Source organism: Apostichopus japonicus, chromosome 12 (genome assembly GCF_037975245.1).
Source record: "Apostichopus japonicus isolate 1M-3 chromosome 12, ASM3797524v1, whole genome shotgun sequence".
Lineage (NCBI taxonomy): Eukaryota > Metazoa > Echinodermata > Holothuroidea > Aspidochirotida > Stichopodidae > Apostichopus > Apostichopus japonicus.
The window spans coordinates 26,898,279-26,915,360 of record NC_092572.1 but is presented as its reverse complement, the minus strand read 5'-3'; the positions used below and the strand labels follow the sequence as shown (position 1 = coordinate 26,915,360).

General features: G+C 37.8%; 1 protein-coding gene across 1 annotated transcript in view; it reads left to right on the top strand.

Annotated features, from left to right (window-relative positions):
- Positions 1-17,082, top strand: part of LOC139976803 (uncharacterized) — a 63,608-nt gene that overhangs the window by 14,501 nt on the left and 32,025 nt on the right. Inside the window, exons 8-16 of the mRNA XM_071985594.1 lie at positions 1,172-1,258; positions 2,835-2,945; positions 4,140-4,363; positions 4,645-4,869; positions 6,330-6,461; positions 7,845-8,016; positions 8,894-9,016; positions 10,003-10,122; positions 10,945-11,067. Coding sequence (XP_071841695.1) covers positions 1,172-1,258; positions 2,835-2,945; positions 4,140-4,363; positions 4,645-4,869; positions 6,330-6,461; positions 7,845-8,016; positions 8,894-9,016; positions 10,003-10,122; positions 10,945-11,067 — 1,317 coding nt within the window. The remainder of the gene's footprint in view (positions 1-1,171; positions 1,259-2,834; positions 2,946-4,139; positions 4,364-4,644; positions 4,870-6,329; positions 6,462-7,844; positions 8,017-8,893; positions 9,017-10,002; positions 10,123-10,944; positions 11,068-17,082) is intronic.

Below are 17,082 nucleotides of genomic sequence, written 5' to 3'. Positions count from 1 at the left end.
ACTTTTGAGTGGGGGGCTGAAGACTGATGGCCGGCCTGGGGGAGGGGTCTAAGGGGAGTGGGTGTCCCCTTCTCCTTTGGATTTTTTTTGCATTTCTAGGTGGCCTCAGATGCAGTTTGGTGCAATATAGCACACTTCAACCCACCCACTCCATTTTGTATATAATTTTGCATTTTCACCTGGCCTTAGATGCAATTTGGTGCTCCAATTTTTTCTCATTTGGAAATGAAAAAGGGGTTTTCTGACTTGCGAAGCGGGGGGGAATGATACTTCCGCCACTCCATATTTTTCATGGGGGGGCTGGTGCCCCCCCAGCCCTCCTGGTTCCTACGCCCTTGATTTTATATCCTTGCTTTGTTACAATATATATCTATAATAGGAGAAAGTTTGTACAATTTACCACAATGGAATTATGCTAGCTAAAGAACAGTTGAATTGATGCAGATTTCTTTTTGATATAAAATCTTGAATAAACCATGTACAACATGGAACAAATGTTTTGCAATCAACATATATCCTTATGTATATATGATTAATTTTATAGTTGGTAATCCTAGAAACGACTTTACAGTTTTTAAACCAGTACCTGGACTCAATCATGGCATGCTATAATCTCATTGCTATGTACAGTAGCTTAATCACCATATTTACTGCACATTCGTAGGATAAACTTTTGTATTGCCATGTACAATGGCTTCAACATGTACAGTGTAGTGACAACAAACCAGCTCTGGACACAAAACCGGCTCTCTAGGGCCGCAGTGGAATGTTTTTCCCAATCCACGGAACCTCAACCCATTAAGGATTTTTAGATCTACTCCAGCTTAAAATGAGGATATTGTATCTTTATTGGTCAGAAGAGGGATCATGATCTTCTTAGTGCACTTGTCCCATCTATCTTGGCTACTGTATACATATACTATACAACCTCCCTCCCCCACTTCCCTCCCACCCCCCCACCCTCAAGAATCCAAATACAATATTGTTCCTTACCATAATGCTTTGTGGGCTTCATTAATGGAGTTTAAGAATTATACCCACGGGCCGCCGAAAATTGGCTGGGGTAATGTCTGTGCCCTGGCGGCCACATCCTGCCCAAATGTAGGTCCACAGTAGACCATGGCAATAGTAGCCGTCCTGTTTTCAAGGATAAATATTGTCATTTTCACAGGAATCAGAAGTCAGTGACGGAATCGGAAACAATCCTCCCAAGGTATCTGCTTCCGACGACGAAGATGAGGATGATGATGTTAGTGTGGTGAGTCATTAATACGTATCAGCAGTCAGCATTGTTACGAACGCAGGATTCTGCGTCCGGGACGCAATGTTTTGGCCAGGGACGCAAACTCTTCAAATTGCTTGCGTCCGGGGGGACGCAAACTTTTGTTTTGAAAAACAAATCCCAAGTGTACACAATCACAACTAGGTCAACGGAAAATATAACAAAACACTTTAAAAATGAACATCTTTTATTATTTCTTTTAAAAAAAACACAACTTCTTCTTACAAGAACCAAAAGTTCTCCTACTCCTACTGATCTTTGAATTTGTTTGAAAATAACTATACTGTACTATAACGATCAACCGCAAGGTACAGGGTTAACAACACCCCATTACGGAGATTTTCATGCTAAAAATAGACAATGATGCTTTTCCAAAATTCCCATAATTTGATTGGTTAATAGTCCCCATCCATCGTCTACGAAAATTCTTGCATCTGTAGTGCTCAATGAACACGGAGTATGTCGTTTAACAACAATTACTTTGCATCGTATCCCCTGTGTAGAGATAGTGAAGTTTGCGGTATAGGCTATCGCATGTGTTTGCACTCCAATATCATACCGTTAGGCCTTGTCACATACAGTACGTATACCTTTTGACAATAATAAATAATAAGTGCATCGAATAATTGTCAGAGCATAATTTAGTAGTAATTAATTTGTATAACAGTTTCAAAAGCAGTTTCAAGAGCTCTGATCTTTGTCCCTTATAAAAAATGGATCTGTGAACAAAAACTGATATGAACCTATGCGATGGTGTGTGTGCACTTGTGTTGCATTCTGACTGAGGACTTGAACTAAGGAAAGGCCTGCAAGTCGTCATTTCAAATGAACTGCCACATCGTCAGAAGAATTATATTGTTTAGAGGTGGTGTTATGGTTAGGGTGCAGGAATTTGAACGATGTAGAAAGCGATGGGGTCCTCAGTCTGAGAAATGTAAAACACACTTGCGTGTGTGTATTTGTGTGACGCTGTGGCATGTTAACACACAAAACTATCGTGGGCGGACTTCATAATACACTTTTTATAGTAGAAGAACTCTATTTGTTCCTACTGAGTTCAAAAGTCAAAAGAGGTCAAAGTCTGAAACCTTGTAAACACGATAACTCCAAAACTGTAAAGTGGGTGAACTTCATATTTGGTATGTTGATGCACCTTACAGAGTAGAAGAAGAACCCTATTGTGTTGTCTCTTAAGGTTAAAGGTCAACAGAGGTCAAAGTCCGAGACACTCGTAAGCTCTCGAACACAAACATTTCCTTGATGAATAGCTTTTCAGTGTCAACAACTGTCATACTGTAGGATTGGGCCTTTGCTCTTCTTAGTGGCTTTTCCACTCCTACTAAAGACTGTTTCTCTCCTCAACTTTCAGAAGGGTAGTACCTTTGCAATAGTCAAGTTGTCTGGTACAAGACATTAGGACACATTTATCCCAGATGCTACAAGTTGCTATCAATTTAAAAAAGGCTAGGAATCACTAATCCTGCTAGCTTTCTGGATTTCTGTTTGTATATTGCACATGTTTGAAATGATATTCCCTTTTTACACGGGTTAGGATTTTGGAATCGATGCCGGCTTGTCGAAACGACTGGGCCTGATGGATGCGGGGAGCTTAGAGCTGGCCGACGATTCTCCTCGTTCACCGGACGATCTTCCACAATCCAGAGTAAGTAATGAGAACGATATTTAGGAACTCAAGAGATTGCCAAATTACTGGTAATCTAATGATGAACTTTGTTCGTTATTAATAGAAATTATATCCCTCCTTAATCGGACAATTATTATATCATAATATGAATTGTCTCTAGGTAAATAATTTAATTGACAACCTTTATCGCTTCTGAAGGTTTTGTTGTATCCTAGTATTAGGTGAATAGAAATCGATGAAACGTGGGTACATGTATGAGTAAAGGTATAAAATGCTAGTACTGTATAAGTACTAGTAAGTGAGTACTAGAAGGTAAGTATAAGTACTGGTAAAAGAATACCAGTAAGTTTATGTTATAATAAGTAAGTATAATTACTAATAAGTATCAGTACTAGTAAGTTTTAATAAGTAAGTGCAAGTAAGGAAGGAAAAGTAAGTACTAATTAGTAAGTGTAAGTACTAGGAAGTAAGTATAAGTACTAGTAAGTATAGGTAGGTACTGATAAGTAAATACTAGTAAGTACAAGTGCTAGAAAGGAAGTATAAGTACTAGTAGGTATAAGTACTAGTAAGTGAGTATAAGAACTAATAAGTATCAGTACTAGTAAGTTCTAATAAGTAAGTATAGGTACTAGTAAGGAAGTACTAGTAAGTGCTAATAAGTAAGTATAAGTACTAGGAAGTCTACAGTAAGTGCTAATAAGTACAAGTAAGGATAAGTACTAGTACGTATAAGTACTAATAAGTCAGTTTAAGTAGTAATAAGTCAGTATAAGTACTAGGAAGTCTAAGTGCTAATAAGTAAGTATAAGTACTAGTAAAGATAAGTACTAATAAATACTAGTAAGTATAAGTACTAATAAGTAAGTGTGAGTACTAGGAAGTAAAAGTAATACTAAGTAAGTATAAGTACTAGTAAAGATAAGTACTAATAAATACTACTAAGTATAAGTACTAATAAGTAAGTGTGAGTAGTAGGAAGTAAAAGTAATAATAAGTAAGTATAAGTACTAGTAAGCATCAGTATTAGTGTATACTAGTAAATATAAGTGCAAATAAGTAAGAGTAAGTAATAGGAAGGATAAGTGCTAGTAAGTAAGTACTAGTAAGTATCAGTATGAATAGGAGAATCATAGTATAGACTCACTTCAACTCGTCCACCACTCGTCATATATCAAATTGTTAGCTCACTGATTGTTCCTTACTCCACAGTTTTTGAAAAGTTCCAAGAAAGATAAGCCAGTACTGTCCCAAAAAGCTCCTATTGCTGGTAAGGAGGGACTGGATTTGAAGACAGCGGGGACCAAACCCAGCTTCAACTTGCCGACAGCTGAAGAACTCTCCAGGAAACCGTCTTTGTCCGCAGTAGAGGACAGGAGAAGGACAGAGCGTGAGGAAAATGTGAAGAACAAAAAGGAAGAAGATATCGAGGCTTTGTGAGTAAATTTATTCAAAGCTTGGATAAAAACTGGTATCAATTTAATCCAGTGCTGTCATTCTCTGAGGGGTATCATCTTGTCGATTGGATGGGATGCCTTTGCGGCCATATCTGGGGATAAGGGAGGGAGGACTAAATCATATCTTGCCTCAGAAATGGAAAAGAGGGCCTTTGTCACAATGATTTGGGTGAAAAAAAAGAGCAAAAATGCAACTGAAGTTATTGTGGTTTCTTCGTCATGGTGAATTTGTTTTTGTTTATGTTTCTTATTTTATGCAGAAAGCAACAACTGGAGAAAGAGAGATCGGAGCAAGAAGAGTTGTTACGGAGGGAACATGAAGACTCCCTCGCACAGTTGAAGAAGAGGTTGGAAGAAGAAATAGAGGGCGCTAAGCTTGAACTGTTAGAAGACAAAGAAGAGAAAATCAGGAAGCTTAAAGAGAAAATGGAAACAGAGGAGGACGAAGAAGATAACATTATGAAAGAAAAGGAAAACCAAATCAGGTAAGAGCGTGATGCCTGTTGAAGCCTCTTTGTTTTAATTTAACCGGTATGTAAAAGTATTTTTTCCAAGCAGTTGGAAATTGTCAGTAAAGGTGGGGGGAATGTAGGGAAAAGGAAAACATTTGACATAGCTCATTGGAAAATACTTTAATTTTGAAATGACTTCTACAAGAAGGTTCATTTTCTGTGAAAAGATTATTAGTGTTTGGAGCAGATCATTGTGGACATGTATAGTCTAATGTGATTTTCAATTTGCTTTCCTACAGCCTACATGCAATTTAGTGTAGGCATAGGGTCTAGCCTAACATTCAAATGATATGCTGGATTTTACCACTAGGACTAGGCATAACTTGTGCACTACTATTATAGGCATGAGCTTTTTCCGTGAATTTGCGGAATATCCATGATTTCTTTCTACCTCGGGGACAAAAACTATTATCCTAACACACTGTAGCATACGCAAACTGGAGCCTATACCACAATTTTTTGCCACGTTCCGTGATTTATTTTCTTACCCCAGGCTAATCCGTAAAGTCTATAAGACTTAGTTGAACTAAGTGTCTGATAAGGAGAATATGAAACTCAATTAGATCACCATAACAATCTTTTCAAATGTATACGACAGTAGAAATTTATTCACTTCTCATTTGCATAAAGTTTTGACAAGTTTAAAAACACAAGTTTTTTATTGTTTTCTGCAACAACTATAAGCAGTGTACTAATTGATGTTATTAGATGGCTGGTACAGTTGAAGAAGAATCAAATTCAACCTTTAGTTTAGCAAATTCAACCTTTAGCTGTCTTTAGCTTATATGATGATATAGAATCTGTGTAATAAACTCCCTAAATATGTCAGCGAATATGCTTCCATATGTGAGCGATAAGGTTCTTCAAAAATTGGTTTATTTGGTCAATATTGGTTGTCAATAAAAAAAGATTGCAAATTAATTCAATAAATCTGCTCAAGATGTAAGCCTTCTATACTATTTCTAGTTATGCTGTTTATTTTTTGCCAGTTTTTAATATGAAAAAACAAAATCTTTTGGTAATTAACAGGGATGTGCCCACGCAGGGCGGCACTGGTGGTCCCCGCCCAGCACTAAAAATTACCGCCCAGCACTGTCTTAAAAATCGTGAATCCCGCCCAGCCCTATTTTCATCTAAAATCCTTACATTCTTAATGTAAGGATATATAATATTCAACATAAATTGAAAAAAAAAATGTAAATTGTTAGCAAACTAGTACTTGTGTATGTGCTTAAAAAGCTACACAAGTGCCAGCATTTGGCATCTGAGCACCTGCCAAAATCGAAAAAATTCTCAAAGGGGGAGGGGGACGCCCCGCCTCATTAGACCACTCCCCAGGACGGCAATCAGTATACCAGGCACTCAGGAAATCCTGGGCAAATCCCTGAATTATGTATTTTTATTTATTTATTGTTGTTTTCTTGTCCTCGCAGCGAAATGAGGAAGCGTGTTAAGGAGGAAACAGAGGATGAAGAAGCCATGTTGATGGAGGGCAAGACTGATGCCATCAGAAAACTGAAGGAATCCATCAAAAGAGACCAACAAACTGAAGAAGATAAACTCAGGTGACTTATTTCCTGCTTTTCTCATAGTTTTTGTGTTTTCTTTTCGTCGTCTTTCTCACTGCCGTCAGGCGCCTAGCTGAGGGGGAAGGGGACAACCGCCCCCCCCTCTGAAAATGTTTGTTTACATGATATCGCTAGTAAGTTTAAGCTTAGGTGCAACTTACAAGGCCTGGGAAGTGCCATTTCCAGCAATCTTGGAGGCATTTTCAGCCAAAATTTTCTTGTACGCTTTGCGCCAACTATGGTGGCCCTACGCTTAGATAGTTTTCAAAGCAGAATTTACGGCTCTGATAGTTTACCTACAGATTCGCACCTCCCTTGGCAAATTCCAAGCTACGTGCCTGACTGCCGTTCAACCAGTTTCATTGATGTGTTTGTAATGTTCCATTACTTCTGCCTTTCCACAATCCAAGGATAACTTGGGCACAAAATTATGCTGTATTTTTTTTTTTTTTTTGGAGTTGACAAAAGTGTCATCAGTGATGAATATCCTGGAAAATAAGTGGATGATTCTTTGTTTGGATAGATTAGTAAAGAGATGATGATATTTCAGGGGTAGGCTCACTGAAATGTATTGATATTCTAATGTTAGGCTTACCACACTGCTAACAATGTTAGATGAATTCGGGCCTAGCCTATTTCACATATCAAATATTGATTATTAGTGTCACCAGTGATGGATACCCTGGAAAATAAGTGGGTAATTCTTTTATTTGGATAGATTAGTAAAAGGTGATGATATTCCAGGGATAGGTTCACTGAAATGTATTGATATTATAACGTTAGGCTTACCACACTGTTAACAATATAAGATGAATTCGGGCCTAGCTGATTTCACATATCAAATTTTTATTGTTAGTGTCCCCAGTGATGGATACCCTGGAAAATAAGTGGGTGATTCTTTGTTCGGATAGATTAGTAAAAAGATGATGATATTCCAGGGATAGGCTCACTGAAATGTATTGCCATACTAACGTTAGGCTTACCAGTAATTACCAGAGTAATAGTAAAAAAAGGGGGAACTGAAATTGGCACTACTTTGAAGACAAAATAGAATTCTAAGTAACTGGATTGCAAAATCTGAAAAGAAAAAAAAATCGGAATTGAAAATTAGCAGTGGCTGCATAACATGAATGTTGGGGAGTTGCTCTTAAAGTGATGATTGGTAAGATTCCGGTAAGAGCAAATTATTTGTTAGTTTTTAGAGCAATCTTACGTCACAGAAGTAACTGAATATAAGTGTTGTTATCCGCTTCCTTTTTTTTTCTGTCTCTTCTTTGTTTATCCTCTCTTGTGCAGTTTTTTTTATTTCGTTGTTCAAACATAGGTTAGTGTTGAGGAAGCTCTATCATCCTTGTATTTTGTTTTTTTATTTCTCTACAGGGAGGAACAGAAAACTGCTCTAGAATCTTTACAGAGAGAACTAGAGGAGATCCGTAGCACGGAGCAAAAGAAAGTCGAAGAGGAGAGAGAGGCGGTGAAGAAACGGATACAGAGAGAGGCAGAGGAGTTGGAAGATGAACAAAGACACGAGATGGAGACAAGAAATGAACAGGTAAGCAGAGATGCCATCAAAAAAGGATTGTATCGTATTTAGTACTATAAAATCGTACCGTGAAATACGATAATACGATATTGACTCTTGAAAATACGATTTTTCATCTTTCAAATGGAAGCGGAATCGCATAGAAGCATGTACAAGTAACCCCCCCAAACACTGACAAACACGTTGAACAACGAGCCTACATGGGCGGGAAATATGCGGAATCGGCAGCTTTACAACTTTCTCATTAAATGTTAATGAAAAAGTAAAAATTTTACTTGCTCGTTCTTACCAGTAAAACATTTTTCTGACATTTTACTGGCCCAGTGCCAACGGGCGAATGGTAGTGTCAAGTTTTCGTGAAAATCTGATTTTTTTTTTTTTTTTCTCCAAAATATGATTTTTTTTATTTTTTTTTAGGATACTTAGTCTGTTTCTTTGTGTCAAGAGGTTGGCATCTCTGGGCAAACTGGAAACTTGCTCATGAAGCTTCATTTATGGGTAGATGCAACGAATAACATATCGTATGTTTTGGGGGCTCAGTAATAATGTGAATGATAATGTTCACATGACATGTACTTGATGATGACACGGTGATTGTGGGTTTCATGTCCACCCATTAATATCGGTCAATGAACTCTCCAGACATGAATCTTCTAGACGTAGAACTTTACAAAAGGCTGCCTCACGCTTGATAAACCAAGGTACGTCAGAAGGATAACAAATATAGAACATTTTAGGATGCGCACTACTAAGCAGACGACAAAATTCACCATTTGAACAATTGACAGATTTTCTTAGTTACCAGTTTTATTTTGGAGTGAAGGCTGGTTAGGCTTTACTTGAGGTTGGCTAGAGAAGGAAATTTATCGTTAATTTCTCTCTTAAGATCATCGATGAACTCAAAGCAAAGCTTGATGCCGAGCTGAAGGAACTGCAGAGACAAGCAGAGGACAAGCACCGGGAAGAGAGACAGGAGAAAGAGACGGAGATGAAGAAAAAACATGAGAGGGTAAAATATCTTCTGTATAGCCTGCAATTAAAGTTGAAGTTTCATATAGGTCCATCTTAAAGTGGCCAATTTGATACCCTACTTCCAGGGAGGTATTTATTGGGGCATCGTTCAATTGGTACCCTACCCCAGGAAGGTATTTAATGGGGCATCGATCAATTGATACCCTACCCCAAGGGAGTTATTTATTGGGGCATGGGTCAATTGATACCCTACACCAGGGAGGTATTTACTGGGTATAGCATCGGTCAATTGATATCCTATTCCAGGGAGGTATTTATTGGGTATAGCATCGGTCAATTGATATCCTATTCCAGGGAGGTATTTATTGGGTATAGCATAGGTCAATTGATACCCTACCCCAGGGAGGTATTTATTGGGGCATCGGTCAGTTGATACCCTAATCCAGGGAGGTATTTATTCCTCATAGCATCGGTCAATTGCTACCCTAATCCAGGGAGGTATTTATTTGATATACATAGGTCAATTGATACCCTTCCCCAGGGAGGTATTTAATGGGTACATCATCGCAAAATGCAATTACAATATGAGGAAACAGCTGTATAGGTCCACAGAGTTGTATAAGCATCTTTTGTAGACGGGAACCATTTGTGCATTTCATATGAGACGGAAACATTCAAAGCTGCCATACAACATTTGAACTCTAAGTTATTGCCCTGCACCCTGCCAACCCAGTATCACAAGACGTAGTTAACATTACCCAACTTGCCTACCCAAGGCACTTATCTTGGTATCTACAGGTTCGTTACCACAGAAATAGTGTTTGTCATTAATTATTTTTGTTATTCCACTTGCAATCTACGGTAAAAGCTTGTGACCCATAGTTTGGCAAGGATGGGTCTATAGCAGGGGATTTCTGTTTTTCAGTTTCTGTTTGTTCAGTTCTGTTTGTTTGTATGTGTTTGTTTGTTCAATTTCTGTTTGTATGTTTCATTCTTGTTCTTTGTATCTTTCTTTCTTCACAGGATATGGATGACCTATTAGCTAAAATCACTGAAACCCAAGAAGAGGAAAGAAAGAGATCGGAAGAAAAGCTGAGAATGTCGAGAGAAAAGCAAATGGCTGTCAGTGAGATGGAAGAAGGGGTGAGTTGTCCTGTCTTTGAGAGGTGGTTAAATGTTGTAAAAGTGCATCTGTTTTTATGGATCAGTATAACATCTGCAGACATGTGAAGAATAATCCATACTATTAGGGCTGTAAGTATGTCACATTACACTATCTGTGGAGAAAGCCTGTTGCGTACAGTCGTTATATGCGAATAAGTTCATACTACTGTATCTGTCAGTATGGTTCAATATAAATAATAATCTTCAGATAACGACATGGGAAACAGTCCATACTGTTAGGTTTGTAAGTATGTCTGACATATCTTTTAATAATGTGTGGATAAAAACCGTTGAGCAGTCATCTAATGTGTAGAAGTTCATACTACCATATCTGGCAGTATGGATCAATATTATATTAATCTGCAATTGACATCAGACATGGGAACAGTCCATACTGTTAGGTCTGTAAGTATGACTGATGCTATCTGCAGGTACCATGTGGAGAATGTCTGTTGAGCGGTCATTCAATCATTTCAATATTGCATGCTGTATTTGTTATAAAGTATCTGCTTAGACCTGCGTGCATGTACAGAATGCATATTGAAAACGTTCAAAAGACTTGAGTACGTGGTAGAACTAGCCGTTACACTTTTAGTCTACCAACGCCATGTTTCTGCGGACATATGGAAAGCGAAAGTTTACCAGATTCATAGAGTCTAGAATTTTTTCATGCCGGTCAGTTAGTCGTATTTACTCGGGCTAACGTTGTTTTGCAAAGTGTGAACGGGATATTGCTTGCCCATCGAAAAGCATGATAAAGCAAAGGTACATGAGCAGTGTTCTTGTCATCCTTTTTTGAAGATGGAGAAAGTCCTTTCGGAGAGAAAACAGGAAATTAAGCAAGAACAGACCAAGGAGGTAGACAAGATGAGGAGAGACCATGAGAAATTATTACAGTCGCTCAAGAGAGAACTGGAGGAAGAGGTGAGATGGGGGGTATGGATGCTAATGAATATCTGTGTTGTGTATTCTCTGTGTTCCTACAAATACTCTGTGTGATTTATGTATTACTCAACAACCATCCTTTTGTGTGCTATATGAATCATTCTACAACCATCCTTTTGGGTGTTTGGTATGGATGCTAATGGATATCTGTTTTGTGAATTCTCTGTATTCGTACAGTTCTCAGTGTAACTCATTTATCACTCAACAACCATCCTTCTGTGTGCTAGATGTATCATCTTTTTGGGTGTTTGGTATGTATGATACATCTAGCTTCTGTTTGTTTCAACCATCCTATTGTGTGTTAGTTATATCATACTGCAACCATCCTATGGTTTATTGTATGGTGTTACAACCATCCTGAGATGACTGTACCATATCATGCTACAACCATCCTGTGTTAGTGTACCTTTGACTGCTGTGTGCATTACAGTACCGTTCACATTAAATCGGCCGTGGCATCGTGTATCGTGATGCCCTTATCTTTTTCTATCGTTTTCTATCGTGAAACCTGACTACTGTAAATTTTTTGTACACGCTACCACGATATAACGATATACCACGATCACACGCTATATCGTGATACCAAGCCTTCACGATAGCAAACATGACTGCTACATTCACGCTAACACGTTATATCGTGAGATCGTGATTTCAAGCTGAGCGCATAACAATTCGTAACTTCGTTTGGGCTTTGGGTTTTTATTATTCACGATATTTCGTTAAGTCGTAATATCGTGTATCATGAAGTTCCTACTCTACTGTGCGAAAATCGATCTTTACAGGAGTTCCGCCTTGAAAACTTTTTGATGTCAGTTCACAACTTTACACGTTTAACTTTTTATTTAACAACAGTAACGTTACGTACGGATAGCGACTTTTCTGTTACTAGTAGTGTTAGTTGTAGATTTTATGTTCCATGTTACTTTGAATAGTTGGCAACATTTTGAAGAATAATAAAGTACTACTAAGCCTTTCTTGTGTTAAGTTTTTATATAATTTATCGTTGGTTCGAACAGAATGAAAAGGGAAAAAAATTCCACCCAACAACTTTGAAGCAGTGCCGGTTAAAAACAAAACATCTTCATCGTCCGCGCAAGGGGCCTCCCTTTTCCTGATTCCCGAGTCTCTATTCGGATTCAAGAAATCTAACTAACCTTAAAAATTATTTTGTTAAGGTTGCCACATATTCCAAACTAGTATTAGCGCATGAAAAGAAGAAAAACGTCAGCCTGTTTTTTTTTTTCAGATCTCAGTACGAGAAACATGTATTTTATTTGGATAATAGAAAAACTTTCTTTAATGTGGTTAATTAATATTTTCCTACCCTAGTTATATTTGATAAAACCTTCATTAAAACCGACTTTTTAGAAAATGGATTTTGAAGCTCAGTCAACAATTTAAAAATGCTTACCTTTAAATACTGGCGTCAAAAAATACATTTCGTATTTATTCCAATAAAGATCCACAAAGGATAAAAATGCGAAGAACAGCTTACTAAATAGAATTGAAACTGCATGTACAGTACATGGTCATTTTAAGTATCCAAATACTATACAAAGAGATCGAGTTCACCGAAATACCCCTTTTCCCTACCACCTGAGGAAAAGCGTCTTTTATTAATTATAGTACCATACAGTACTTTACATTTGATACAAAAGTAAATCTACAACAACTTCCCAAAATTTGTATGTGTCACAATAGGTTAAGTTTTAACCGCACAGTACCATTAATAATTTGCATATTACATCAAAAGTTACACTCGGGCGTCCAGATGGCGGGAAAATGTACAATCATGTACAATTTGTTGTGTCGTTCCCACGGTGCAATGAACTTGGGCAAGTTGCCAAGTTCGAATGTCGTTGACCTACTTATGTTCCGTAAACAATGTCAATGGGAATTATGTGTGTAAAAACTTGTGTTTTTCCACGTGTTATATATATATAGAAGTTTTACGTAAGCGGAGTGAATTTCGGGGCGGCTCGTTGATTGTGAGGAAGCACTTATCTAAGCATCAATATTTGTGAAATATATCGTACGGTTTTGCTTCACAAAATATTTTTGACTAGTAATTTCTCAATGTATTAAGAAGGGTGACATACCCTATGTTCCGACGTCTCTATGTTCCGACCAGTGTTGGAAAACCTTGTTCAATTTCCTGCGAACACACTTCCGATTTCCCGCCGGTGTTCGCGCAGCGAACACGCCGAGCATGCGTAGCGTGCGAGCATAAAGGCGTGGGGTCCAGGGGCCCACCCTAGGGGCCTGGTAGGGTCAAGGGGTGGAACCCCTTGTGGGGTTGAGGGGGAAAAGACCCCGGAAAATGTTGGTATTTTTGCGTGTCTGGCGATAAAAAACTCGCAGTTGAGGATGCAAAATACTGACAACTTTTTGAATTTAAATTGTCACGAAGCTGATGAAACTTTGAAAATGACAAGTTAGAGTAGCTATATTATGTTATAAAATGAAAAAAGATTTAATCTGCCTTACAATCTTTAAAAAGTTTAACTTACAGAACTTCCGATATTATGAAACAAACAAGGTTCGGCAAAGCCCCGCGCACACTATACGTTCATCAGTTTACAACTGCAGTACGGTCCCTACTTATATTCTACGGTTGACTACTTACTGTACATGTGCTGCGAATTTTCCCAGGTACTGTACCTTACCAATCAACTGCGCGCCCATCCCCTGTCTTACACCTGTTTGTTAACTTTTTTAGCACGTTTCCAAGAAACGTTTCATGGAGTATTCCCCATGATACACGCAGCACATGATCGAGGCCCCACTAGCTATGGCCATCTTTATGAAAGTAAAACCTTGTAATAAAATATGTTTTAGGCCACTTGGCATGATTAACTAAATGCTTAATATTATTTCCATGTTCTTGTAGAAAATGTCAAGTTCGCAAAATACAATTAGTTGTGTTTTTGTAGTTTCGTGAGATCCATAACCGACGAGGTGGTTAGGCTATTTGCTATGCACTTAACTATGGTAGGATATTATTTTTTCCGTATTTTTTGAAATTCTAGAAAATACTCTCTTTTCCCCCCGCTTAACACCAGATGTGGTCTTACGGTATATTCATAAATGGGTGTACTAGAGCCTTGTTTACATGACGTTAGTTGCATTTAGCACGATATGCCAGTTTCGCGTGAATTTTTCAAAAGTGTTTTGCTGGATCTTTCGTAAAATTTGAAAGGTGTACCAACTTACTTTTCGTACACAATTGGTAATTTCTGTACTGATTTTTTTTTACAGTCAAGTGAATACGATGTGCATTGAGTATAAACTTATCGCGAATGCAAGAAAACGATGCGGGGATTCCAGCAGACAAATGTTTTCTTTGCGGCATTACTGAGTCAGTTGAAGGGAATCCTGCACCTTAGAGGGAACACTGAATTGAAGTCAAATTCATACGAAAGAAAACGTTGACTAACTAACATACAATATAAGTATAACAAATGTGGAATGGCAATATTGTTCAAAACTTTTCCCGCGAGGCTGATTTATTACAGCAACCTTCCCGCGCTGGGCCGTGTGTGTCCGTGTGACATTTCCCTTTGTGAGTGGGTTTGGGACACATCATTACTCGTTATAGGCTATTGTGACTAAAATTGCGAGCACGCTCTCTGGACATTTTTCTTTTGTTTCTGAAACTTTTCTTCCGAAATTTTCCTTATTGTTTTTACAGATGTACTTTTTTGCTCCTTCGTGTTTTTTTTTAAGGTTCGTCCCGTTTTTTTTTTCGTTTTTTTTCCCTGATTTTTTTTTTTTGTCCAGCCAGGCTGGATTTCCCGCGAGCATTCTGTCTGACTAATTTTTTGGGGGATTCAATTTTTTCGGACCCAATTTTTTTGGGGACTCAATTTTTTTTTTACCCAAATTTTGTCTGGCTTAAGTTATTTTTTTGGGGGGGGACTCAATTTTTTTGGACCCAAATTTTCTTTGTGGAATCAATTTTGTTAGACCCAAATTTTGTCTCACTAACTATTTATTAGGGGGGGACTCAATTTTTTGGACCCGATTTTTTTGAGGGGACTCATTCTTTTTGGACCCAAATTTTTTCCGGCCTATTTTTTTTTTGGGGGGGGACTCAATTTTATTTGGACCCAATTTTTTTTTGTGGAATCAACTTTTTGGACCCACAATTTTTCTGACCTGATTTGTTTGGGGGGACTAATTTTTTTCGGACGCGCCAATTTTTATTTACGAAACAAAAAATAAAAGGGCCCAAAGTTTTTTATGACTTAAATAGTGCTTGTCCGAAAAAAAATTGGTCATAAAAAATTTTAGAGTAAAAACAATTTGTGTCATCAAAATATTTTGGTCCAAAAAATTATGGGTCTTAAAAAAAATTGGTCCGAACTCCGAAAACATATTGGTCAAAAATATTGGTCAAAAGAACTTCAGAGTCAAAAACAATTGTCGGAACGTAGACACGCCGGAACCCATAAAATATACTGGGACTACCCCTAATCATTGCATTTTGGGCGAATGTGTATTTAACTACGTTACATGATGTTTAAACACATGTTTGAACAAAATGAAAAATTCAAGTATTACCACATAAATATTCAAAAAATATACTTTTGTTGCATGGTATGAAGGATTTGGTGAAACCAAACATGTCTGGACTGGTTTGAAAATTCTACGAGGTTCGTGATCAACTTGACCATCTAGTATTTTCAGAAAGTAAGGTTGCTACCATACAAAACTGTCCGGCCAAAAGCAATTAAATGACTTTATGACATTTAAATAAAAAAAAGCTTCTAACAGAAGTTATGACCAATTTTGTATAATTTTTAATGTGCGCGTCAATACGGGTTGCCATCAGGATCATATCGATTACTGATGCTATGCAAAAGAAACTGCTTATTTGAGCATATCATATGGTGCGGAAAAACATTCTTCAAGCAAACAAATTTTCTCGAAAATCTTGCAAAATTCGATCGTGAAAACAATGTTCAAACATACTAAAGTATGCCACCCTATGCATCATTGCATACAAGAAGTTCAGAACGAATGTTTTGTTCGAACTGAAAATATTTTGCGACCGCTATTTTTTTTTAAAGAAGGGGTTTGTATGAAGGAGTTTGGATGAGTAGGCCTACAGTGTGTTCATTAGGCCTATCGTACTAGTTTTGCGATTATGAAACTTGTATGTCGATTGACACTAGGCTTGCACGGTAAACCGGTTTTAGTACCGAAACCGGTTTTTTCCAACCGAATTTCGGTACTATTTTTTATTTTAAGAAAACCGAAAAAACCGGAAAAACCGAAATGTGAATTGCAAATACTGGAAAAAACAGAGTTTGTTGACTTTGGTTTCTCCTATTTACTGTTCTTTTTGCAATATGAAAGTAAATTGCAACAAGAGAAAGCTTTTCTGAAAGACGACATTGTCAGCTACGATCGGCACACGCCATAACCAGTGCTTGAGGGTGGATAGCTAGGCCTAACATTAGGCTATGCAGCCCTTATATGCGTGCATCAGTTAGGTACTGTACCTTGTAGTATTGAACTGACCTTGGTGGCCAACGTTAGTAGTTGTGAGAAGTACACACTCAAATGACGAGATGCAGTTCAAAATAAATTGTTATATCCGTGTTTGTCCTCTTTGTTTTGTTCTTATGATTCAACCTCAATTTAATAGTAGAGGATATGGAGAAAATCTTTTCAAACACATTGATCACAGTTCGTGTTCAAAAAATGAACGTTAAAACTTGAAAGGTACATTGCGCAATCCACAATACCATACGACATGTACACTCGCAGGAGGGGGGGGGCTCTGGGAGTTTAACAACTAAGATGCAACAAGTAACATTAGAACAATGAACAATCACGGGGGGGGGGGCTCTGAGTTTAACAACTAAGATGCAACAAGTAACATTAGAACAATCACAGTCCATTATTCACAAGAGACACCTGGCGTCAGGCTTGAGTCAAGGAATATTAAAGGAGTAAAAATGTTGCATACATGGCTGGAAATTACAG